General features: G+C 43.1%; 1 protein-coding gene across 3 annotated transcripts in view; it reads left to right on the top strand.

Annotated features, from left to right (window-relative positions):
* The window catches only part of FER1L6 (fer-1 like family member 6), a 207020-nt gene that overhangs the window by 172527 nt on the left and 7888 nt on the right, over positions 1–26605 (top strand). For all 3 annotated transcript variants that reach the window (XM_056522715.1, XM_056522714.1, XM_056522716.1), the window contains 6 exons: positions 1772–1914; positions 14179–14267; positions 15697–15795; positions 17303–17544; positions 20496–20659; positions 21310–21410. In XM_056522715.1, the coding sequence (XP_056378690.1) occupies positions 1772–1914; positions 14179–14267; positions 15697–15795; positions 17303–17544; positions 20496–20659; positions 21310–21410 (838 nt within the window). The remainder of the gene's footprint in view (positions 1–1771; positions 1915–14178; positions 14268–15696; positions 15796–17302; positions 17545–20495; positions 20660–21309; positions 21411–26605) is intronic.

The raw sequence follows: 26605 nt of genomic DNA on the forward strand, positions 1-26605 counted from the left end.
ATCTCCTGTACGGGAAGCCCCAGAAGCCCGCGGGAAGGTGGCGTGTTGACCACCGCACAAAGCGGCGGCTGACACGCCCCCTCAATACGGCTCTGCCATAGAGTTGTATTGAGGGGGCGTGTCGGCCGCCGTTTCGTGCAGTGGTCGACACCCGCTATCTGGCCAGCGAGCCGGGGCCCTGTACAGGAGATCGCGGGGGGTCCCAGCGGTCAGACCCCCCGCGATCTGAAACTTATCCCCTATCCTTAGGATAGGGGATACGTTTTTCAGCACTGCACTACTCCTTTAAGTAAATAAAATACGTCAGTACAATTTTACGATGTGTAACCTTAGCCTGAAGCTGTAAGGAACAGTAATATGATCATATGTATTTCTCGATTATTTATATATGTTAATGTATAATAGTAATGATAAACTGCATATATATATATATATATATATATATATATATATATATATGTATATATATTTTTTTATTATTTTTTATTATTATTATTATTATTATTATTATTATGATAATAATATACCTCCTATTAAATCAGTAACAAATAATATTGATAATAATAATATTTTTGTTAATACTACTACTAATATTAATAATAATAATAATACATTATAATTACATTAACACAAAAAATAATAAAATAATAATAATAATAATTATTATTATTATTGGAATTTTAATAATTATTATCATTCTTATTATTGTTATCATCATCACGGCATAACAATATACATTTTTATATATTTGTATCTATAGATGTATATGGTTATGTTTTCACAACGTCCTCAATTCCAGCTATATTTTTGGTGCTACCAAAATCCTAAAATCCCCAAATCATTCCTTGGAACCAATATGGTTGCCGTGACAAAAGAAGAAGAAAAAATAAAAACTAGATATCGCCTATTTAACAGTCTTTGGTATTGTTCTCAAAATTGGAGACCTCCAGCTTTGCAAAACTACATCTCCCAGCATGCCCGGACAGCCGCTGGCTGTCCGGGCATGCTGGGAGTTGTAGTTTTGCAAACACTTTGAGGTCCCTAGTTTGGAGACCACTGGTCTACGGAATATAAGCCAATATCTGGTTGCCCTGGGTAACAGAACACTACGGGAACTGGCAATATCTCAAGGCACAAGTTGAAGATTTGATATTTGGTCCAAGTTTCCATTTACGAGTTCAGATATTCCATTAATATTTCTTGGCACATTATTCCGTTCACTCTTCAGTTCCTTGCGGGATAATTTCATGAATATTCCAAAAAGTGCTTTAGGAGGATTGTAGATTTACTGAAGACTTTAAATCATTTCATCTCTATTTAAAAGATTATGGGCCACGTTTATTAATACTGCCATTTTATACATTTTATATATCAGTCTTTGCCGGGTTTGCGGCATAAGGCACAGTCTTTGTATTCGAGGGTTTATCTAGGATTAGAAGAACAGAGCTGATTTCATCCAAAAACAGCGCCACATTTGTCCTCAGGCTGTGTGCGGTTTTACATCTCAGTTCCATTGCAGTGAATGGAGCCAAGTTGTGATGTCACACACTCCCCAGGACAGGGGTGGCGCTGTTTTTAGAAGAACTTAGCTTTGTTTTTCTATTCCTGATTAACCTCTTTAGCTTTGGCGTGTTTAGAATTTTTTTTTTACATTTTCATTTGCCGTTTTCTGTCCTTCAACCTATTAAATCTACCTATGGGGCCATACTTTACCTCTATGAAACGAAAAAATTTATTCTGATTTTAACCTATAGCTTTTGCCTCACAACAGATGAAAAAGTGGAATCCTATGAGCATCTTGCACTAAAAGTCCTTCATTCCTGGAACCAGATCCCGGGAATTGGATGTAAACTGGTTCCTGAACACATTGAAACCCGACCCTTGTATCACAGAGATAAGCCTGGAATAGAACAGGTAACGACTCATTATAATTTATTTAATAATAATCCGACTTCCGAATTCTGGAGCTCACCGCGATCCCATGTACGGGGCCCCAGCACTCAGTGACAAGGGTGCGTGCGACCACCACATGGCGTCACAGCCAAGGGCCCCAGCTTTCAGAAACACCCCCCCCCCTCCTGCTATCTGAAACTTAGGATAGGGGATAAGATTTCATATATCAATCTTCTTAGCTCCTCCTTCTCTATAACATGATACCTGCAGATTGTACTGTATTGTATATATCAGCTGCTCAGCTCCTCCTGCTCTATAACATGATACCTGCAGATTGTACTGTATTGTATATATCATCTATTCAGCTCCTCCTGTTCTATAACATGATACCTGCAGATTGTACTGTATTGTATATATCATCTATTCAGCTCCTCCTGCTCTATAACATGATACCTGCAGATTGTACTGTATTGTATATATCATCTGCTCAGCTCCTCCTGCTCTATAACATGATACCTGCAGATTGTACTGTATTGTATATATCATCTGCTCAGCTCCTCCTGCTCTATAATATGATACCTGCAGATTGTATTGTATTGTATTGTATATATCATCTGTTCAGCTCCTCCTGCTCTATAACATGATACCTACGGATTGTATTGTATTGTATATATCATCTGCTCAGCTCCTCCTGCTCTATAACATACCTGCAGATTGTACTGTATTGTATATATCATCTGCTCAGCTCCTCCTGTTCTATAACATGATACCTACAGATTGTACTGTATTGTATATATCATCTGCTCAGCTCCTCCTGCTCTATAACATGATACCTGCAGATTGTACTGTATTGTATATATCATCTGCTCAGCTCCTCCTGCTCTATAACATGATACCTGCAGATTATACTGTATTGTATATATCAGCTGCTCAGCTCCTCCTGCTCTATAACATGATACCTGCAGATTGTACTGTATTGTATATATCATCTATTCAGCTCCTCCTGCTCTATAACATGATACCTGCAGATTGTACTGTATTGTATATATCATCTGCTCAGCTCCTCCTGCTCTATAACATGATACCTGCAGGTTGTACTGTATTGTATATATCATCTATTCAGCTCCTCCTGCTCTATAACAGGATACCTGCAGATTGTACTGTATTGTATATATCATCTGCTCAGCTCCTCCTGCTCTATAACATGATACCTGCAGATTGTACTGTATTGTATATATCATCTGCTCAGCTCCTCCTGCTCTATAACATGATACCTGCAGATTGTATTGTATTGTATATATCATCTGCTCAGCTCCTCCTGCTCTATAATATGATACCTGCAGATTGTATTGTATATATCATCTGTTCAGCTCCTCCTGCTCTATAACATACCTGCAGATTGTACTGTATTGTATATATCATCTGCTCAGCTCCTCCTGCTCTATAATATGATACCTGCAGATTGTATTGTATCGTATATATCATCTTCTCAGCTCCTCCTGCTCCATAACATGATGCCTGCAGATTGTACTGCATTGTATATATCATCTGCTCAGCTCCTCCTGCTCTATAACATGATACCTGCAGATTGTACTGTATTGTATATATTATCTGCTCAGCTCCTCCTGCTGCTGTACTGTACTGTGTATATATATCTCCTCTGCTCAGCTCCTCCTGCTCTATAACATGATACCTGCAGATTGTACTGTATTGTATATATTATCTGCTCAGCTCCTCCTGCTGCTGTACTGTACTGTATATATATATATATATATCTCATCTGCTCAGCTCCTCCTGCTCTATAACATGATACCTGCAGATTTTACTGTATTGAATATATCATCTGCTCAGCTCCTCCTGCTCTATAATATGATACCTGCAGATTGTATTGTATTGTATATATCATCTGCCCAGCCCCTTCTGCTCTATAACATGATGCCTGCAGATTGCACTGTATTGTATATATCATCTGCTCAGCTCCTCCTGCTCTATAACATGATACCTGCAGATTGTACTGTATTGTATATATGATCTGCTCAACTCCTCCTGCTCTATAACATGTTACCTGCAGATTGTACTGTATTGTATATATGTCATCTTCTCAGATCCTCCTGCTCTATAACATGATACCTATAGATTGTACTGTATTGTATATATCATCTGCTCAGCTCCTCCTGCTCTATAAAATGATTCCTGCAGATTGTACTGTATTGTATATATCATCTGCTCAGCTCCTCCTGCTCTATAACATGATACCTGCAGATTGGACTATATTGTATATATCATCTGCTCAGCTCCTCCTGCTCTATAACATTATACCTGCAAATTGTACTGTTTCGTATATATCATCTGCTCAGCTCCTCCTGCTCTATAACATGATACCTGCATATTGTACTGTATTGTATATATCATCTACTCAGCTCCTCCTGCTCTATAACATGATACCTGCAGATTGTACTGTATTGTATATATCATCTACTCAGCTCCTCCTGCTCTATAACATACCTGCAGATTGTTTTGTCTGTGAAGGCTAACGCAGTTAGCCTGTATTTGTGAGAGGGGGCGGGGTTAATCACTATAAGAACCCGCGGTGCCCCTAGCACAGTACGCCGCGGGTTCTTCACGTGATGAGAGGTCAGCTGACACACCAGTCAGCTGACCGGAAGCTGTTTCCGGCGGTGCGGTACGGGTAAGTGGCCGGGGCTGGCCTTGGTGGCGGCGTTTCTCCGCAACCACCTCTCCGGAGGTAAGCCGGAGTCTGGGGGTGTACCCTCGGCCAGGCCCCGGCCCCGGTTTCATTAACAGTGGGACACGTGGCCCGTTCTCTTCCTCCGGCGGGTTTGGCACGGCACCTCCGGCAGTGGGACCCGTGACGGGGGCATGCTGCGGCTATTGTGTTGGGATGGCTGCGCGAGTCCTCGCTCCCCCACGAACCCGCGTGGCAGTACGGTACCGGCATTTCTACAGCCGGGTCGGTGCTGTCACCTAGGGTTTTCTGCCAGGGTACTGGCCCCTGTTGTGGTATCGGGGAGCTTATAGGCTATCATCATACCCCCGCCACCTGTCATGGTTCTGTAGTGTATATTGTGTGTGTTGGTTACCGGGTTCGTTCTCAACGGGGGAAGGGGGGGGGGTTTAGTCACATGCCGGCACGTTCTCTGGCTGCTCAGCTCTGCATTTTACTACAAGGGGTTAATTATATGACGGCACGATTCTCTGGCTGCTCAGCTCTGCATTTTTCTACAAGGGGTTAATTATATGACAGCACGATTCTCTGGCTGCTCAGCTCTGCATTTTACTACAAGGGGTTAATTACATGCCGACACGTTCTCGGGCTGCTCAGCTCTGCATTACTATAAGGGGTTATTGTATGCCAGCACACTCTCGACTGCTCTGCTCGGTCATTCCTTCCACGCATACGATCAGATAGTTATGCCGAGCACACGATTCATTTTCTACGCATACAGTCATGTAGTTGTGCCGAGCACACGATTCATTTTCTACGCATACGGTCATGTAGTTGTTGGTGTTCACACTCTTATAATTTATTCCTCATACACGGTCATATAGTTGATCTGTGCAGGCTCAAAAAAAAAAAAAAAAAAAAAAAGGGAAATCCCCCCCCTATAATTATTCTACGCATACGACCATATAATTGGTTCCTTGCACACGCCCCCCTTAATTTGCTCCATGTATATGATTATATATGTATATATACGTACACATTTTAGTTTATTCAAGGTTTACAACACGGCCCTCCTGATCACAAGGAGGGTATTTCATGTGTTTGTCAAGGCACATGCACTGGTAGCATTGGTGCAGTTCAGGCGCATGTAGTATGGGCGCTGGTAATTCTGTACATGCACTCATGGTATTTGTACGATTCATGCACTCGCGCAGGTTGATTACGCTCATGGCATTTTTCTGTTTACTCGTTCGTAACATTTGTGCCTTACGCTTGTGGGATTTGGGCCTTACAGGTGCTTGTGGGATTCATGCCTTACACGCTTGTAGAATTCATGCTGTACACACGCTTGTGGGGTTTATACCGCACACACACGCTTGTTGGTTTCATGTTGTACACATGCTTGTTGGGTTATACTGTACACACGGTAGTAGCGTTTGTGCTGTACACACGGTTGTAGTGTTTGTGCGGTATACACGCCTGTACATGCTTGTAGGATTCATGCTGTACACACGCCTGTAGGGTTTATACTGTACACACGCTTTCACATGCTTGTTGGATTATACTATACACACGCTTGTAGGATTTATGCTGTATGCATGCTTGTAGGGTTTATACTGTTCACACGCTTGTACATGCTTGTTGGATTTATACTGTATACACGCTTGTTGGATTTATACTTTACACACTTGTAGGATTCATGCTGTACCCACGGTTGTAGGATTTATGCTGTACACACGCTTGTAGGGTTTATACTGTACACACGCTTGTACATGCTTGTTGGAGTTATACTGTACACACGCTTGTTGGATTTATACTATACACACGCTTGTAGGATTTATGCTGTACACACGCTTGTAGGGTTTATACTGTTCACACGCTTGTACATGCTTGTTGAAGTTATACTGTACAAACGCTTGTTGGATATACACTGTACACACTTGTAGGAATTATGCTGTACGCACGGTTGTAGGAGTTATGCTGTACACACGCTTGTAGGGTTTATACTGTACACACGCTTGTGCATGCTTGTTGGAGTTATACTGTACACACGCTTGTTGGGTTTTTACTGTACACACTTGTAGGAATTATGCTTTATGCACGCTGGTAGGGTTTATACGGTACACACGTTTGTTGGATTTATGTCGTACACACGCTTGTTGGATTTATGCCGTACACACGCTTGTAGGATTTATGCGGTACACACGGTGGTAGCGTTTATACTGTACACTCGTGTGTCGGATTATACTGTACACGCTTGTAGGATTCATGCTGTACACTCACTCATAGGATTCCTACTGTACAAACACTTGCACACACTCGTAGGATCCATACTGTGCACGCATTTGCTGATTTAAACTGTGCACACTGGTACGTGCGTTTGGGGTTTGTGCTGCACGCGCGCTTGTAGGATATATTCTGTGCACGCGCTCGTGGGGTTCATAATGTACACACGCTTGTACACGCTTGTAGGATTTATACTGTACACAGGCTTGTAGGATCATCCTGCACACGTGCTTGTAGGATTTATTCTGCACACGCGCTCGTAGGATTCGTACGGTACACGTTCATAGGATTTGTACTGTACACACGCTTGTAGGAATTATACTGTACACATGCTTGCAGGTTTTATACTGTACAAACGCTCGTAGGATTTGTTCAGTACATGCCCTTGTAGGATATATACTGTACGCTCGATACATACTGTGCACTCACTTGTAGGATTTATACACGCTCGTAGGATCCATGCTGTACGTAGGATCTATACAGTACATGCGCTCGTAGGATTTATACAGTACACGCGCTCGTAGGATTTGTGCTGTACACGGGCTCGTGGGATCTGTGCTGCACACTCGCTCGTAGGAATTATACTGTGCAGGCTCGTACGGTTGTATTGTACATGTGCTCATGAGAACCATGCTGTTCATGTGCTCGTGGCATACGTCATGTGCATACGGTGCTTGTGCGGCTCTTGCGCGGCTCTTGCGCTTGTAGCGTTTGTTCCGCGCGTGTGCTCGTACAGCGCATGTAGTGTTGTTCTGTGCGTGGGTACGTGGTCATAGAATTACTGCATGCGTGTATTGGTTATCGGTTGTCATTGGCCATACGCACATGCAGTTTGGTTTCGCATTTGCGCATATAGTTGGCCTGAGTATAGGTTCATCACGTTTGTTGGTTGAGTCACTCATAGCTGTTAGACGGCACAGTTCTATACATATGCACATAGTTGTTCCGTACATATCTGTGTATAGTGGGGCCGGGCTTACGTATATAGTTTGTTCTGGGCGTTCGTGTACACACATTTAGTTCATTCGGTTTATACGCTCAGGGTTTCTGTGCATACACTCAGATAGTCTGTCCTGTGCATATGTTCATCCAGTTGGTTTGGACAGTTGCCCAGTTTATTAGAGGCCATATAGTTTTGTGCATACGCTCATATAACTTGTTCTGGGTGTTCACTTAAGAAGTTCGTTCTGTGCATGTAGTTCCCTTATGCATACAGGTCATTCGGTGGACACGTGCAGTGGTTCGGCCATGCGTCCGTATGGTTCGTTCTCTGCACACGCGCATACAATTTGATCGGTGCATACGCTCACATAATTGTTAGGTGCTCACATAGTGTGTTCCATACATACCAACATATAGTTTGTTCCCTGCATGTTCACATAGTTCGTTTGTGCATATGCCCGTATAGCTTGTTCTTTGCGGTCATAGACTCATGCTGTACATACGCGCACACAGTTTGTTCTAGGCATGCTCACTTAGTTCTATGCATGTGCGCATAGTGGTTTCGGCATACGCTTACTTAGTTAGCCCATGCAGACACACTCATAGTTTGTTCTGGCATACGTTCACTCAGTTAGTCCTGTGCATACCCGCAAATAGTTTGTTCTGTGCTTACGCTTATGTAGTTGCCAAGCGCACTCGCTCATAAAGTCTTGTGCATTCACTTACTTAGTCTGTTCCGTGGACTTGCTCTGGTAATCGGTTAAGTTGTTAAATGTTTCTGCTAGTAGTTATTGTTATATACATATTTGATTGGTGCATACACTCGCTCGTGTAGTTCATTCCAGCTCGCGTTCTTATAGTTTGTGCGGCACAGGCTCTCATATAGTTTGGTCGGTGTATACGGTCTAGGTGTCTGGTTCGGACATGTGGTCTGGGTATAATTGATCAACACATGGTCAGGTTGGTTTGCCGGGCCCACGTTCAGTGTCATGTGCAGCATATGTGCCAAGGAGTTATGCTTGGTATACGCTTACGGTGTTCATACTCGGTACATGTTCATATACATTCAGCGCATACGTTACTTTGGTTGAGGTTTTCAATTGCGGATTGACCAGTCACGTCTACAGGTCGGTCCGGTTACAACCTGTCACGGCTTCAGGTTGGCGACAGTGTCATCACATACGTTGTGTTTAGGTAGCAGTTGGTTCAGGCTACAGGTATAGCTTGGCGGTGATACTTTTAGTTTCATAGTTAATTGCGTTTTCAGACCTGTCACGTCTACAGGTCGGTTCAGTTACTACTCGACGCGGCTTCGGGTTGACGACAATGTTATGTGTTTTCACAAGTTCATTTAGCATCGGGGGCCACGTATATACGTCAATCATGGTTACGATCTGTCGCGGCTTGGTGGTGATACTTTGTTTCATAGTTAATTGAGTTTTCAGACCTGTCACGTCTACAGGTCGGTTCAGTTACTACTCGACACGGCTTCGGGTTGACGACAATCTTATGTGTTCTCACAAGGTCATTTAGCATCGGGGTCATGCAAATAGCTTGATTTCAGTTGGAGTTTGGGCTGTCTTAGCTTCAGGTTGATCATTATTTTGGTTATACATTGGTTGAGTGTCATGATCAGGCTTGCCGCATGAGTGGTGTCATCACCTGTCACGTCCACAGGTCGGTTACAGTCACAACCTAACACGGTTTTAGGTTGACGACTAGGTAGTTATGTTTTCTGTACATATGCACTTGGGATTAAGCATACGGTCAGGGTTTGGTTTGTAACATGTACTCGGAGGAGCTTACACACACACTTTACTTTCCTACTTGGTTTTATTGGGTTTTTGCCACTCTTCTCTTCATCAAGCACGATTAAGTCATACCTAGCGGTGGTTCAGCTCCACATCTCATTGGCACATTCCGACTTGGCCTCCTTGTTTCATTCGATACAATCAAAGCGGCGCTGAAAGGTGCGCTAAGGATCCAAGCCTTCTTCCCGTCAGCCTTTGTCGGCCGACTCGTTCAGACAGTTAGTAGATGTTCTAGACAGGACCCCCGTTCAGCTACAAAGATAGTCTGTGTTGGAAAGCAGCTTTATCTCTGGGTTACTATGGCTTCCTCAGACCTGGTGAGTTCTCTAGTAAAACGTAAAATGATATTTGTTGGAGACTGAGCCAACTGATATGGAATTCCAATCACTATTAGCTTGAGTTGAGCGCTACTAAAACATCGTTACCCGGGCAAGGCGTTACCATCTGCTGCTTTTCCACATTTCATTTCATAGGTAGTGCCTGGTTCGTCTGCTATGTGACCTGTTGTTCACACGCCAGGGAGCCAGTAGGTCGCAGCCGTTATTATTATTCTGAGGTTTTGCTCTCACCACTCCGCAATTCGTTAAAGTACGCATTTTAGTGATAGGCTTTGGGGGGTGACTCAACTGTGATATCTGGACACCCCCTTCGCATCGGTGCCACCTCATCAGCGTCACGTCAGGGGATGCCAGCCCGTGTGATTCGTAATTTGAGTCGCTGAATTCTAGCTCATACATGCGCCCATCCCCTATCCAAAGTCTGGAAGGTCCCATGCTTTCCAGTTTCTGGTTTTGTAATGTTGTCTTATTTCATAAAGCGTTTTTGTTTCAAATATTGAAGTTTTGCCCTCTATTTTATTCAGGTGTACCTACACGCGGCAGTATATGGCACAACTCAGACTGCCTGTTAGTTTGTATATCAGTGGTTAGGCTGTTAGGTAGGTACGCTACGCATTTGAGCCACCGATCACAAGTGTGAAGGCTAACGCAGTTAGCCTGTATTTGTGAGAGGGGGCGGGGTTAATCACTATAAGAACCCGCGGTGCCCCTAGCACAGTACGCCGCGGGTTCTTCACGTCCCACCCAACCCCCCCTCTTTTAAAAAATTCATTTAATCTCTTAGGAGTCTTTTCTATCAAGGTATGCCCTCTATTTTATTCAGGTGTACCTACACGCGGCAGTATATGGCACAACTCAGACTGCCTGTTAGTTTGTATATCAGTGGTTAGGCTGTTAGGTAGGTACGCTACGCATTTGAGCCACCGATCACAAATTATATATATCATCTGCTCAGCTCCTCCTGCTCTAAGACATGTTACCTGCAGATTGGACTATATTGTATATATCATCTGCTCAGCTCCTCCTGCTCTATAATATGATACCTGCAGATTGTATTGTATTGTATATATCATCTGCTCAGCTCCTTCTGCTCTATAACATGATGCCTGCAGATTGCACTGTATTGTATATATCATCTGCTCAGCTCCTCCTGCTCTATAACATGATACCTGCAGATTGTACTGTATTGTATATATGATCTGCTCAACTCCTCCTGCTCTATAACATGTTACCTGCAGATTGTACTGTATTGTATATATGTCATCTTCTCAGATCCTCCTGCTCTATAACATGATACCTATAGATTGTACTGTATTGTATATATAATCTGCTCAGCTCCTCCTGCTCTATAAAATGATTCCTGCAGATTGTACTGTATTGTATATATCATCTGCTCAGCTCCTCCTGCTCTAGAACATGATACCTGCAGATTGGACTATTTTGTATATATCATCTGCTCGGCTCCTCCTGCTCTATAACATGATACCTGCAGATTGTACTGTATTGTATATATCATTGCATATCTCCTCCTGCTCTATAACATGATACCTGCAGATTGTACTGTATTGTATATATCATCTGCCCAGCTCCTCCTGCTCTATAACATGATACCTGCAGATTGTACTGTATTGTATATATCATCTATTCAGCTCCTCCTGCTCTATAACATGATACCTGCAGATTGTACTGTATTGTATATATCATCTGCTCAGCTCCTCCTGCTCTATAACATGATACCTGCAGATTGTACTGTATTGTATATATCATCTATTCAGCTCCTCCTGCTCTATAACATGATACCTGCAGATTGTATTGTATTGTATTGTATATATCATCTGCTCAGCTCCTCATGCTCTATAACATGATACCTGCGGATTGTACTGTATTGTATATATCATCTGCTCAGCTCCTCCTGCTCTATAACATGATACCTGCAGATTGTACTGTATTGTATATATCATCTGCTCAGCTCCTCCTGCTCTATAATATGATACCTGCAGATTGTATTGTATTGTATATATCATCTGCTCAGCTCCTCCTGCTCTATAACATGATGCCTGCAGATTGTACTGCATTGTATATATCATCTGCTCAGCTCCTCCTGCTCTATAACATGATACCTGCAGATTGTACTGTATTGTATATATTATCTGCTCAGCTCCTCCTGCTGCTGTACTGTACTGTGTATATATATCTCATCTGCTCAGCTCCTCCTGCTCTATAACATGATACCTGCAGATTGTACTGTATTGTATATATCATCTGCTCAGCTCCTTCTGCTCTATAACATGATGCCTGCAGATTGCACTGTATTGTATATATCATCTGCTCAGCTCCTCCTGCTCTATAACATGATACCTGCAGATTGTACTGTATTGTATATATGATCTGCTCAACTACTCCTGCTCTATAACATGTTACCTGCAGATTGTACTGTATTGTATATATGTCATCTTCTCAGATCCTCCTGCTCTATAACCTGATACCTATAGATTGTACTGTATTGTATATATCATCTGCTCAGCTCCTCCTGCTCTATAACATGATACCTGCAGATTGTACTGTATTGTATATATTATCTGCTCAGCTCCTCCTGCTCTATAACATGATACCTGCAGATTGTACTGTTTTGTATATATCATCTGCTCAGTTCCTCCTGCTCTATAACATGTTACCTGCAGATTGGTCTATATTGTATATATCATCTGCTCGGCTCCTCCTGCTCTATAACATGATACCTGCAAATTGTACTGTATTGTATATATCATCTGTTCAGCTCCTCCTGCTCTATAACATGATACCTGCAGATTCTACTGTATTGTTTATATCATCTGCTCAGCTCCTCCTGCTCTATAACATGATCCCTGCAAATTGTACTGTATTGTATATATATCATCTGCTCAGCTCATCCTGCTCTTTAACATGATCCCTGCAGATTATATTGTATTGGATATATCATCAGCTCAGCTCCTCATGATCTATAACATGATCCCTGCAGATTGTACTGTATTGTATATATCATCTGCTCAGCTCCTCCTGCTCTATAACATGATACCTGCAGATTGTACTGTATTGTATATATCATCTGTTCAGCTCCTCATGCTCTATAACATGATACCTGCAGATTGTACTGTATTGTATATATCATCTGCTCAGCTCCTCCTGCTCTATAACATGATACCTGCAGATTGTACTGTATTGTTTATATCATCTGCTCAGCTCCTCCTGCTCTATAACATGATACCTGCATATTGTACTGTATTGTATATATCATTTATTCAGCTCCTCCTGCTCTATAACATGATACATGCAGATTGTAATTTATTGTATATATCATCTGTTCGGCTCCTCCTGCTCTATAACATGATACCTGCAGATTGTAATTTATTGTATATATCATCTGCTCAGCTCCTCATGATCTATAACATGATCCCTGCAGATTGTACTGTATTGTACATATCATCTTCTCAGTTCCTCTTGCTCTATAACATGATACCTGCAGATTATACTGTATTGTATATATCATCTGCTCAGCTCCTCCTGCTCTATAACATGCCACCTGCAGATTGTACTGTATTATATATATCATCTGCTCAGCTCCTCCTGTTCTATAACATGATACCTACAGATTGTACTGTATTGTATGTATCATCTGCTCAGCTCCTCCTTCTCTATAACATGATACCTGCAGATTGTACTATATTGTATATATCATCTGCTCAGCTCCTCCTACTCTATAACATGATACCTGCAGATTGTACTGTATTGTATATATCATCTGCTCAGCTCCTCCTGCTCTATAACATGATACCTACAGATTGTACTGAACTGTATATATATCATCTGCTCAGCTCCTCCTGCTCTATAACATGATGCTGGGAGAATAAACAACAGTTTTTCATGGTGACAGGTTCCTGTTAAGGGAAGAATAATTGTGAGTTTCCTTCATCATTAAATCTCATTACTGCTTCACAAATGAGCGGAATAATCAATGTCAAATTACATGGGGCAGAGACTGTTACTATCGGCTTCCAGGGATCTAATTTCCAAATGAAATAGAAAGTTATGTATATTGTAAAAATGTATTCAAAATGTAATTAATCCCATTGTTCTGCTTCAAAAAGACAGCATGTTTGTGAAATTTTTAAATTGTAAAGATATAATAAAAAAAGTATAATTAGTATGATAATATTCCCAATATGGGCTCTTGTTTTTTTTGTAGGGACGCATACAGATGTGGGTGGACATGTTTCCAACCGATCTGCCTCTTCCAGGTCCCCCTGTTGACATCTCACCTCGAAAACCAAAGGGGTAATTATGTTTTTATTTTTGGGGGATATTTACCAAATCCTTTGCTAAGGAAAAGTTGACCAGTTGCCCATAGCAACCAATCAGATTTCTTCTTTTATTTTTCAGAGGCCTTTTCAAAAATAAATTAAGCAATCTGATTGGTTGCTATGGACAACTGGTCAACTTTACCTTAGCACAGGTTACCCTTCACGCCCCCTCCCATAGACTTGTATTGAGGGGGCGGGCCGTGACGTCACAAAGGGGGGGGGGGGCCCTGACGTCACGATGCTCCGACCCTTGTATCGTCCGTCACTACGCACAGAGTGAGTTTGCTCTGTGCAGTAATGACAGCTAGGTGCTGCAGCCGAAATCCCAGGGGTCCCCAGCGGCGGGACCCCAGCGATCTGACACACCCCCTCGGTGCAGCTCTATGGCAGAGCTGGGGCACTGCACTCCGCACTCTCTGGCTCTCCCATAGAGGTGGGTGCATTGAGGGAGTGTGTTGGCTGCCGCTTTGTGGGGAGGTCAACACACGCCATTTGGACAGAACTGGGGCCCTGTACGGGAAATCTTGTGGAGCCCAGCGGTTGGACCCCCCACAATCTGACACTAATCCCCTATCCTTAGGATAGAGGATAAGTTTTTATATCTTGGAGTACATTTTATATCCTGTACAGTATCCTGCGCATATTTGATGTGCAGGATTTGAAGCTGTGTTCAGTCATTTAGTTTACATTAAAATCTGCAGCTTCTAATCCTGCACATCAAATATGCCCAGGATACTGTATGTGTGAATATACCCTAAAGGATTTTTTAAATTAATACATTTCTGATACTTTTGAACTCCTGATCATCCTGTATGGCTTCTATTACAGAGACAAATCCCGACCCAACCCTATGTTTAATCCCTATTGTGTTGTTAGTTCAGTTACTTTTACTTACAGTCAGCCTAGGATACCAAATTAGCCAAAAATTGTTTGATAATCTGGCATTTACAGGGCCAGACCACATAGGAAGATGCATAAAAGAATTACTGACTTTCAGTAGTCTAACTAATTTTCGATTATATGGAACATTACAGACATTGAACATCACAAATTATTTTGCTATTATAATTACAATAATCAAAATATAAACATTAACATAATATAAATTCCCCAAAACATGTAAATAACAGGGTACAGTATTTAGATACTAACTCTAATATATAGAGAGAGAAATGGAAACCCAGTAGCTCCTGTGGAACTGGTGTAGGGCAAGGAAGTATCAGTGTACATATGCCACTCCTCATGGGAGGTGTTAATCTACTACTCCTCATAGGTGTTAATCTACTGATAGCTAATTCACTCCAAAGAGTAACTGCTGCCATCTTCTGGCTGAATATATACTTTATTTACCTGAAGTTTTAATAAAGTTTTTTTTATATTTTTTTTATCTTCTGTTTTGACAGCTATGAATTAAGGATAATCGTTTGGAATACAGAGGATGTTATATTGGAGGATGAGAATATATTCACTGGACAAAAATCAAGCGATATCTATGTAAAAGGGTATGTGTGTGGTTATATATGAATCCTAAAGTCATAAATATAAAGTATATTTATAACATATATAGCCTCATAGGGAGCTGGAACTGGTAAAAAAAAAATTCATAATGGATAGTGAAGGCTAATATAAAACATTATTCTTCCAAAATGTGACACGAGATGGGGACAGTGCAGTCCTCCAACTCCACAGCTTGTCGGAACACCTCCACCCGCATCACTATCCTTATCAACTGGGAAAATCCTCCCTAGATAATTGGGCGGATTGTCCAACTGGGGGACGTTCCTACCCATTCCTTGGGAATGGCAGACTGTCTGGGTCAGAAACAGATCGACTCAGAATCATAACCAGAGAATAGTCAGATCACTATGTGGAATCAGAATGAGAGGGTAACATCAGGACAAGAACAGTAACAAAAGCATAGTCAAATACAAGCAAGGTCAAACTATGAGCATATGTCTATGGTAGAGCCAGAAGTCAGGGGCAAGGTCAATATCAGGCAGGAGTTCATAGATATAGATGTCCAATGCAGTACAAATATATGTGAGGCTCGAAAGAACAGATGGTGGTGACCAGCAGTCGCCTGTTTATAACCAGCGCCTTCAAGCAGCATAGGAAGACAACGCTGAGCCTTTTTGGCCTGGCATCCCCGATAGTCTACCCAGAAGGACTGGTCACTCGAGCAACAAAGTGTCACCTTCAGTGGAGAAAAGACAAGGCTGGATTGACACTGAAGCCCGGCTAGGTAAGTATGTGACACAGAAAATGCTGGAAGTTGAAGTTTAGTTTTTCTTCAGTGATTCCTAGTAGGGATCGACAGATATCGTTTTTTTAGGGCCGATACCGATAATCGGTGAAGGTTAGGGCCGATAGCCGATAACTTATACCGATATTCCGGTATAAGTTATCGGCTATTTATCCCCCCGCGACACCGCTGCAGATTATTGATTTAAAGCGGGCGCTTTAAATCAATGAACTGCAGTGGCTTTTGCGGTGCCATAGACCACCGCCGTCACCCGCTTCTCTCCCCCTGCCTGTCCAGGGTCCTGAGTCCTATCACCGCCACCACATTCCCCCACCACCGCCGCACTGCGCCCCCTACCGCCCCACCGCACCGCCACGGACCCATTGCCTCCCCCATCCCCGATTTTTACAATTACCTGTTCCTGGGGCCCGGGGTCCACTCTACATCTGGCTCCGGTGGCGTCCTCCTGAGCTGTCACTGTGCACATTGGACGCAGCAAGAGCCAGAAGTAGTGTGGACCCCGGGCCCCGGGAACAGGTAATTATAAAACCGGGGATGGGGGAGGCAATGGGGCCGGTGCGGCGGGTTTGGGGGGCGGTCGCGGTGCGGGGCATTATCAGCTTATCGGCAAGGTCATTGCCGATACCGATAATGCCCAAAATCGTGATTATCGGCCGATAATATCGGCCAAATCGATAATCCTTCGATCCCTAATTCCTAGGCCAGTAAATTGATCCTCCATGTCTTCACTATCCCTTATTTTTTAGGTGGTTAAAGGGTCTTGAAGAGGATGACCAGGAGACCGATGTTCACTACAACTCTCTGACAGGAGAAGGGAATTTCAACTGGCGTTTTGTCTTCCCGTTTAACTACTTGCCTGCGGAGAAGCAGGTGGTTGTCAGTAAACGGGAAAATATATTCTCCCTGGAGAAGACAGAACGTAAACTCCCTGCTGTTCTCCTGCTCCAGGTTTGGGATTTTGAGAGACTTTCGTCTGATGACTTCTTAGGTAGGTAGTGCAGATACTCATTATCTTACACATTCTGAAGGTTCAAACTTTTCAGGGTAGGGTCACACATGTCATATTTTACAGCGTATTTGATGCTGCAATATTTTCCTGCTCCATTGAAGTCAATGGGATCTGCGGCGGATTTTCTGCACTGGATTTTTTGCAGTGGAAATTCCGCTGCTGAAAATCAGCTGCGGACAGCCTACGGAGAGCCCATCCCTTCCAAACTAGCTGTGGGAAACCAGCTGTGAATTTTAAATGAAATGAATTTGTGTGAACGAGTCCTTAGGGGGTGTATACACACGTACAATATCCTGTGCAGAATTTAGAGCTGCAGATTTTATGCTGCAGATTTCAATGTAAACTAAATTACTAAACACATTCCCGAATCTGCAGCTTCAAATCCTGTGCATCAAATATGCTTAGGATTCTGTACATGTGAATACCCCCTAAGGGTAGGGTCACACAGAGCACACCCGCAGCATATTTCATGCTGTGGATGCGCGGACAGCAATCATAAGAACAAGCTCCTTGCTGCAGCTGGGTAGCTCTCTGTGTCCACTTGTGATTGACAGCAGTAAGACTACGTTCAGACTACGGAATTTCCGTCTGCAGTTCCGCTTTGAAATTGCAGGCGGAAATTCCGCTTCCTAAAATGCATAGTGTAGTGAATTGGTTTCCGTTCACAAATTCACACTTCGGAATTTGTGAATGGAAAATCCGCTTGGAAATTTCCGCCTGAAGATAGGTGGTGCTCTTTCTTCAGGTGGAAATCCGCACAGAACACATTGCAGTCTATTGGAGATTGAAGTGCCCGCGCGGTCCTAGCGCCGACTGATTCAGTCAGCGCTGGCCGCACTCGGAATCTCCGGGCGGAAATTTTCTGCCCGGAGATTCCGTAGTCTGAACCTAGCCTAAGTCTACTGCTACGGCAGACACAGCGCTACCCAGCTGCAGCAGGGAGCTTGCTCTTGTGACTGCCGTCTGCATATCCACAACGTGAAATAGTCTAAAACCTAAAAGGGTAAAATCTAAAACCATTGGATCTTATGTATCCTCATTCCCTAAAGTTTGGGCTAAGAGACCAGACATAGAAAGAATTCCCTTCATGATTTCTCAGAAACTGGTGATATCATGTTTCAGTGGATCATTATAGGTTGGCCCTGCTTAACTTTCAAAAAGTAAATTGGAAGGGAAGGCCCCTGGCATGCCATGTGGTGAATTATATTTCAGACAACCAACGAAACAGTTTAAACGTGACTGTAAGATGCAGTAATGTAAAAAGAACTGGCGTGATGACATATGCAATTATATACAGTGATCCCTCAACTTACAATGGCCTTAACATACAATAGTTTCAACATACAATGGCCTTTTCCGGACCATTGTAAGTTGAAACCAGACTCAACATACAATGTACAGACAGTCCAGATCTGTGAAACCTGTCAATGAACTGACCAATCAGAATGGGCATTCACTGGTAAAACTCCTGTATTACTGAAGCGTATGCACTGCCTGGTGTCTAGTAGCGCCCCCTACAGTACAGGGAGGTATTACATGTTCTGTACTCTTTACCTGTATTACTGAAGTGTATGCACTGACTGGTGTCTGGTAGCGCCCCCTACAGTACAGGGAGGTATTACATCTTCTGTACTCTTTACCTGTATTACTGAAGTGTATGCACTGACTGGTGTCTGGTAGCGCCCCCTACAGTACAGGGAGGTATTACATGTTCTGTACACTTTACCTGTACCAGGATTAGCTGCTCCTTTGGACACCAGGTGAGGGCGACTCCATTACTTTTTAGGACACTGTGTACTGTACAGGACCCTGAAGAAGCTCCTGTCCTCTACATAGACCAGTGCTTCCCAAGCAGGGTGCCCCCAGCTGTTGCAAAACTACAACTCCCAGCATGCCCGGACAGCCTTCGGCTGTCCGGGCATGCTGGGAGTTGTAGTTTTGCAACAGCTGGAGGCTCCCTGCTTGGGAAACACTGACATAGACAGTGATTTACAGCTCCCAGCAGATCTTTCTTACTTTTATATGTAAGGATTTGCTTTATCTGTATTAGTTATCTACTTATTTTTCTTTCATCCTCACTTTTTCCTATTTTTTGGATGACATTTTGGTGCCTTTAGAACCAATTACCAGGTTTCCATAGAGTTCTGGTCTCAACATACAATGGATTCAACATACAATGGTCGTCCTGGAACCAATTAATATTGTAACTTGAGGGACCACTGTATAAGCCATAGATACATAAGTTGGCTTGGGTAAAAGCAAGTTGTTGTAGTGTTTCCATACAGTCTATGTCTTCTATGTAACTGTAAGGAAAAGGGGGAAAAAAAAGGCAGAGATGGTGCTATATAGTGCAGTTAATCCCAGTTTGTGAGGCTGGACAGTGTACCCGCAATAAGAGTATTGCTCACCTGTAGGTGTTGTGCATGCAGGCACAACACTGATGATCGCATATAGAAGGTTTCAGTGTCGGGAGGCTGCCGGCCGTCGGACACACTCTGCCAGCGGTGAAGTTACAGGAGAAAACAGCTGGTGCTGAAGAAACCTGGCGAGGTTTCTAAAAAACGATGTCGGCTAAGAGTCGCACACCCGAGGATAGTGAACAATTGCTGTCTTTATTGAGTCGTAAAACAGGTAGTTCAGGTAGGACAACGCGTTTCAAAGGTACATCCTTCTTCATCAGGTCCTTTCCTTTCATCAGGTCCTTCAAGGACCTGATGAAGAAGGATGTACCATTGAAACGCGTTGTCCTACCTGAACTACCTGTTTTACGACTCAATAAAGACAGCAATTGTTCACTATCCTCGGGTGTGCGGGTCTTAGCCGACATCGGACTTTTTTTGCCTGAGTACTGTGGAACCTCGCCAGGTTTTTTTCAGCACCGGCTGTTGTCTCCTTCTCTGTAACAATAACACAAAATGCACATTTTCCAGGTTCAATGGAGTTAAACCTAAATGGATTTCATCGTGGAGCCAAAACAGCAAAGAGCTGTGACTTGAGCATGGCCACAACCTTAAAGGACGAGAACCGGATCTCAATATTTCAGCAAAAAAGGATTCGAGGGTGGTGGCCATTTGTGAAGTCTGGAGAATTGACAGTGAGTACCATGTAGTGCATGTGTTTGCCTGTCACTTTGGCTTTTGATTCGCAACGTGGCTTAAAATATGACTCAAATGTATTTTAGGACGGAGTTTGTTGGAACTAAACATTTTCAAGAAGCTTACTTTGTCTAATGGAACAACATATCCCTTTGTCACTGCTCTGCTGCCCCTAGGTGCAGTACTGGGTTTTACCTTTTGGAGCTTCCCTTTAAAGGGGTATTCCAGGAAAAAACTTTTTTTGATATATCAACTGGTTCCAGAAAGTTAAACAGATTTGTAAATGACTTCTATTAAAAAATCTTAATCCTTTCAGTACTTATGAGCTTCTGAAGTTAAGGTTGTTCTTTTCTGTCTAAGTAATCTCTGGTGACACGTGTCTCGGGAAACGCCCAGTTTAGAAGCAAATTCCCATAGCAAACCTCTTCTAAACTGGGCGGTCCCCGAGACAAGCAGAGATGTCAGCAGAGATTACTTAGACAGAAAAGAACAACCTAAACTTCAGAAGCTCATAAGTACTGAAAGGATTAAGATTTTTAATAGAAGTAATTTACAAATCTGTTTAACTTTCTGGAGCCAGTTGATATATGAAAAAAAGTTTTTTTCCTGGATAACCCTTTTAACAATTGTTTCTATTGCACTTGTCCAGGGAAAAGTAGAAGCAGAATTCCATCTGGTCACAGCAGAGGAAGCTGAAAAGAATCCTGTCGGACGTGCCCGAAAAGAACCGGAGCCATTAGAGAAGCCAAAGTAAGTCTCAATAGGATTGTAGTATTTTATGGCACCTGTAGCAATACGCTGTAATCTGTGAAGGTACCCGGCATCAAGCATTGAATTCCCAAACAGCACTCCCACAGGAGAAATATAGAATTACATGTTATTCATTGAAATCAATGGGATGTCCATGCAGTACATGAACTTGCTGCTCCTCCAGAATGAGAAATATCCATCGCAACTGCTCTCTACTTTGGATTAAAAGGGTTTTTGAAGATTAGCTGGAACTAAGGTTAATGAAATGAAATATGGGGGCCCAAACCGAAATAGAAGACACTGGTGGTTGACCAGCTTAGCTACCTATATCCTGTGTATGAGGTTAGAAACACAATATTAGGAGACACTGACTTCATTTTAGTTTTTTCTTCCGTAAAAGCAAAACTAAACCTCAAATCTGCAGATTTTATGAAATAAAAAAATAAAGTTTGTCTCATCTCAGTGCAAAATTGTTGCTAGAAGCTAGAAAATAACATGACACTCTCTGCAGAGATAATAAGAATAAAGCCGTCTGAGCCCATCAGCAACACTTCATGGACGCTGCATACTCTCTACGCAAAGTGTGCGGCCTTAATTAAAGTATACAGTGCTCCCTCAAGTTACAATATTAATTGGTTCCAGGACGACCATTGTATGTTGAAACCATCGTATGTTGAGACCATAACTCTATGGAAACCTGGTAATTGGTTCTGAAGCCACCAAAATGTCATCTAAAAATAGGAAAAAGTGAGGATTAAAGAAAAATAAGTAGATAACTAATATAGATAAAGCAAATCCTTACATATAAAAGTAAGAAAGATCTGCTGGGAGCTGTGAATCTTTGTCTATGTCAGTGTTTCCCAACCAGAGTGGCTCCAGATGTTGCAGAACTACAACTCCCAGCATGCCCGGACAGCCTTCGGCTGTCCGGGCATGCTGGGAGTTGTAGTTTTGCAACAGCTGGAGGCACCCTCTTTGGGAAACACTGGTCTATGTAGAGGACAGAAGCGTCTTCAGGGTCCTGTACAGAACACGGTGTCCTAAAAAAAAGTAAAATGGAGCCGCCCTCACCTGGTGTCCAAAGGAGTAGCTAACCCTGGCAGAGGTAAAGAGTAGTACAGAACATGTAATACCTCCCTGTACTGTAGGGGGCGCTACCAGACACCAGTCAGTGCATGCACTTTAGGATTACACCGGTTTTACCAGTGAAATATCCATTCTGATTGGTCGGTTCTTCCAGTCATTGACACGTTTCGCAGATTCCATAGCATTGTATGTTGAGTCTAGTTTCAAGTTACGATGGTCCAGAAAAGACCATTGTATGTTGAAACTATTGTATGTTGAGGCCATTGTAAGTTGAGGGAGCACTGTATTAAGAAATCACAGAATGTTGTACCTAAAAACTGGGCAATCCTATAAGGTGGACATACATTTTCAAGTGTATCTTTGCTTAAAGGGGTACTCTGCCCCTAGACATCTTATCCCCTGCCACTGGGGACCCCCGCGATCTCCGTGCTGCACCTGGCGTCCGTTTAGAGTGTCGGGTTCAGCGCTGGAGGGATAAACTTGAGGGATAACTGGCCTAAGGATGTTAAGGAGAAATAACCGCAAAGCCCTACTGCCCTGAATGGCAATGGCTGGCACTTTTACCTCTAGACGACACAGGGCCCGGCATTTACCCTTCAGTTGCCTTGATCAAAGTTCATTGCAGCATCTTAAATGGTTAAAAATGTGCTGCCTTTCCTTTGGGGGGGGGGGGGTGATCGGTACCTCCCTGGTGCAACTACAGGGTCCCGATCAGACTGCACGACGGCCGGAGGGTCCGTACCTGCCTCTGCACCATCCGACCTTCTGTCTGCTTCTGAAGGCTAGAGAAGCAGACTTCTGAAAACACTGATCAATGCTATGATATTGCATAGCATTTAACAGTGTTTGCATTCGAAGGATTGCAGCTAATAGTCCACTATGGGGATTTAAAAATAATGATAATTTTTTTTTTTTTTAAAGTGTCAATAAATGAGGGGCCCCTCTATAAATAAAAGCAAAAATTACCCCCATTTTTCCCCCTTTAACTCTTTGTATATCAGAAAAAAAATTCATAAGAAGCAATCAAAAATACCCTTCTAAACAAAAATGGTACTGATAAAAACTACAGATCACAAAAAATGACCCTCATACATCCCCATAGACAGAAAAATAAAAGAGTTGTAAGGGTCCAAAGAGGATAATAAGCATGTTCATTCTCTTTCTCAAAAAGTTATAATTTTTAAAAGTAGTAGAATAAAAAACAAAACCTATATAAATTGGATATCCTTGTAAATGTATGGACCTACAGAATAGAGATAACATGTCATTTTAAGCATAAAGTGCACTGCGTAGAAATTAACCCCCCCCCCCCCCCCAAATAAAATGTGGTAAATCACACTTTTTTTTTTTTTTTTTTTTTCAAATACATTTTGGGGCTTCACCATAGATTTTGTGGTAAAATGATTGATGTCATGGCAAAGTAAAATTGGTCCTGCATTAAAAGGGTTATCCAGAAATAGAAAAACAGAGGTCATTTCTTTCCAAAACCGCTCCCTGTCTGTCTCAAGGTTGAGTGTGGTTCTGCAGCTCAGTTCAATTAAAATTAATGTAGCCAAGTTGTAAAACCACACCCAACCTGGAGACAGACAGGGAGCGGTATTGGAAAGAAATTACCTCTGTTTTTCTATTCCTGGATAACCCCTTTAATCATGCCTCATATGGGTGGATTAAAAGACTTATGGCTATTTAGACACTTTTTCCCTATCCACAGGATAGGGGATAAATGTCTGCTGGAGAGGGGTCCAACGGCTGGGACTCCCACAATCTTCTGTATGGGGACCTCCGGCCCCCACCTTTCTGGACAGACGCAAGTGATGGCTCCCTTAGCCAATCACCATCCGCAGCGATGTCCTGCGATGTCATACCAGTGATTGACTGAGTGAGCCGTCACTTGGGTCTGTCCAGAAAGGTGGGGGCCGGAGTGCACTGAGGATGCATAAGTAGCCAGGGCCCCGTAAAGGACATTGCAGGGAGTCCCACAAGTCGGACCCCCTGCAATCCTGCAGATAGGGGATAAGTGTCTAAAAAGTTCCGTTCCCTGGACTACCACAGGATAGGGGATAAGTGTTTGATCGTGGGGGTCTGACCACTGGGACCCCCCGCAATCTCCCAAATGGGCGCCGGCATTGCCGCTCCCTGAGAGCAGCTAATGCACGTAGCATCGACCTCACTGAGGTCAACAGTACGCCCCCTCCCCATACAGCTCATTGGGAGAGGCGGGGAGGCATGAACACTGCCGCCCGCCTCTCCCATAGAACTACATGGAGGAGGCATGGAGGAGGCGTGTCGGCCGTGGGGTCATGTTGTGACCGGAACACCTCCTGCATGGGAGAGCTGCCTCAGAGCCAGGGCTCTGTGCAGAATATCGCAAGGGGTCCCAGCGTTTGGACCCCCCACGATCAAACTCTTATCCCCTATCCTGTGGATAGGGGATAAGTTGTTATGGCTGCATATTTCCTTTAATGCAGGGTACTATGTGATCTTCACTATGGGGTCACTTTTGGATTACTGATGTATAAAGGGGGTTGTCCTAATGCCTTTAAGTGACACAGCATAAAGTTGCATGTAAATACAGCATAGACAAGGGTGTATGTACCATAGTGGCAGACCATGTGGCTGCTATGGGGCCCTTAGAGAGAGGGGTCCCTCACCCTGGTTGGTCCCATTCCTTTTTCTATTGGTTAGAACCCGTGCATCACTCCTCTCTCCAGGGAACTGCATTGTCAGCAAATTAATGGAGGGAGGTATTGACCAATGGGTCATGGGAAGAAAAGGGAATAAACACCTTTCTGTACTGGAGGGCATTATTAGACGCCATAATAGGATGCCCATATCGATAGTTAAAGGGGTTATTCTGCTGCTAGACATGTTAGCCCCTATCCAAAGGATAGGGGATAACATCTCTGATTGCGGGGGCCCAGCCGCTGAGGACCCCCGCGATCTTCCGCGACACCCAAGTCATCCGAACATCCGACCCTGTAATCAATATCCTCCCGCCGTTCTAAAGCAGCGATACGACTGCTGAAACGGAAAAATAAAAAAGAGAAAAACTTTCAAAAGGCATCAATGAATAATGTGATTCTCAACGAGACATCTATTAATCTGGGGATGAAAGCAAAAAAATGCAAACTCACTAAAACAATACATCAAAGAATACATAACAATACATAACAATACATCTGATACTGAAATGAATTTGCGGCGATGAAACGTTCGAGGTTTATAGTCCCCATGTGTATAGTTGTACAATGTCTTTTAAAGGCAGTGTCTCATGTATGTTATTTGTCAGGACTGGTGCAAGAATTTTTGCCACTCTAGGTGAAAACTTATCTTGCCACCCCTTGACCCCGCCCATTGGCTCCTCCCGATGTATGGAGGTGTGCGCGATGTCAGAATGTTGGACAGACCTGACCTTAGTGACCACCCCTGTCTGCCTTGGAGGTGGCGCTGCTCTCCTCCAGCAGGCTGAAAAAGCTGATTATTATAGTACAGGTGGGGGTTTTGCTTGATGGGCAGGTGCTTCGGATAGGCGAGTGCTTCTGATGCTGGATAACTTTATTGAAGCAGGCAGAGTGGTGCCCCCATCAAGAAGGCACTCTAGGTGGCTGCCTATCTTGCCTATAGGCAGAGCCGGCCCTGGTCATTGTAGTGTCATTCTTTAGGTGTACTTTGTTTCTGTATTGTCCATATAAGCCAGTGTTTCCCAACTAGGGAGCCTTTAGTTGTTGCACCCTGATTAGGAATTAATGGACAGAGACCATAAACTAATACATTATCCCTGAGCTGTTAAGAGTACGCACCCTCTTCCAAAGACCAGTAGGGGGAGCTGCATACAGAGCTTTTTGTGTGTTTATAGTCTAAAGGGTTTCTATCCTGCCTTATCTAGGCCGCCAGTCGTAACACATCTACTTTCTAATGACAATGAGATGGCCCTGCTTATCCTGTTCCAGTCTATACAGGAAAGCTGAGAAGTTTGCTGTAGAAAAGAGGACATTTCAGCCCATTGTACTTGCTACAATGGCAAATACACTCATTATAAATCAGTCTGTAGGATTGAAATAATGTTTGTTCTATTTTTTCTTATATGTCGTAGCTATTCATTATTATTA

The sequence above is a fragment of the Hyla sarda genome, chromosome 5, assembly GCF_029499605.1.
Source record: "Hyla sarda isolate aHylSar1 chromosome 5, aHylSar1.hap1, whole genome shotgun sequence".
NCBI classification, from domain to species: domain Eukaryota; kingdom Metazoa; phylum Chordata; class Amphibia; order Anura; family Hylidae; genus Hyla; species Hyla sarda.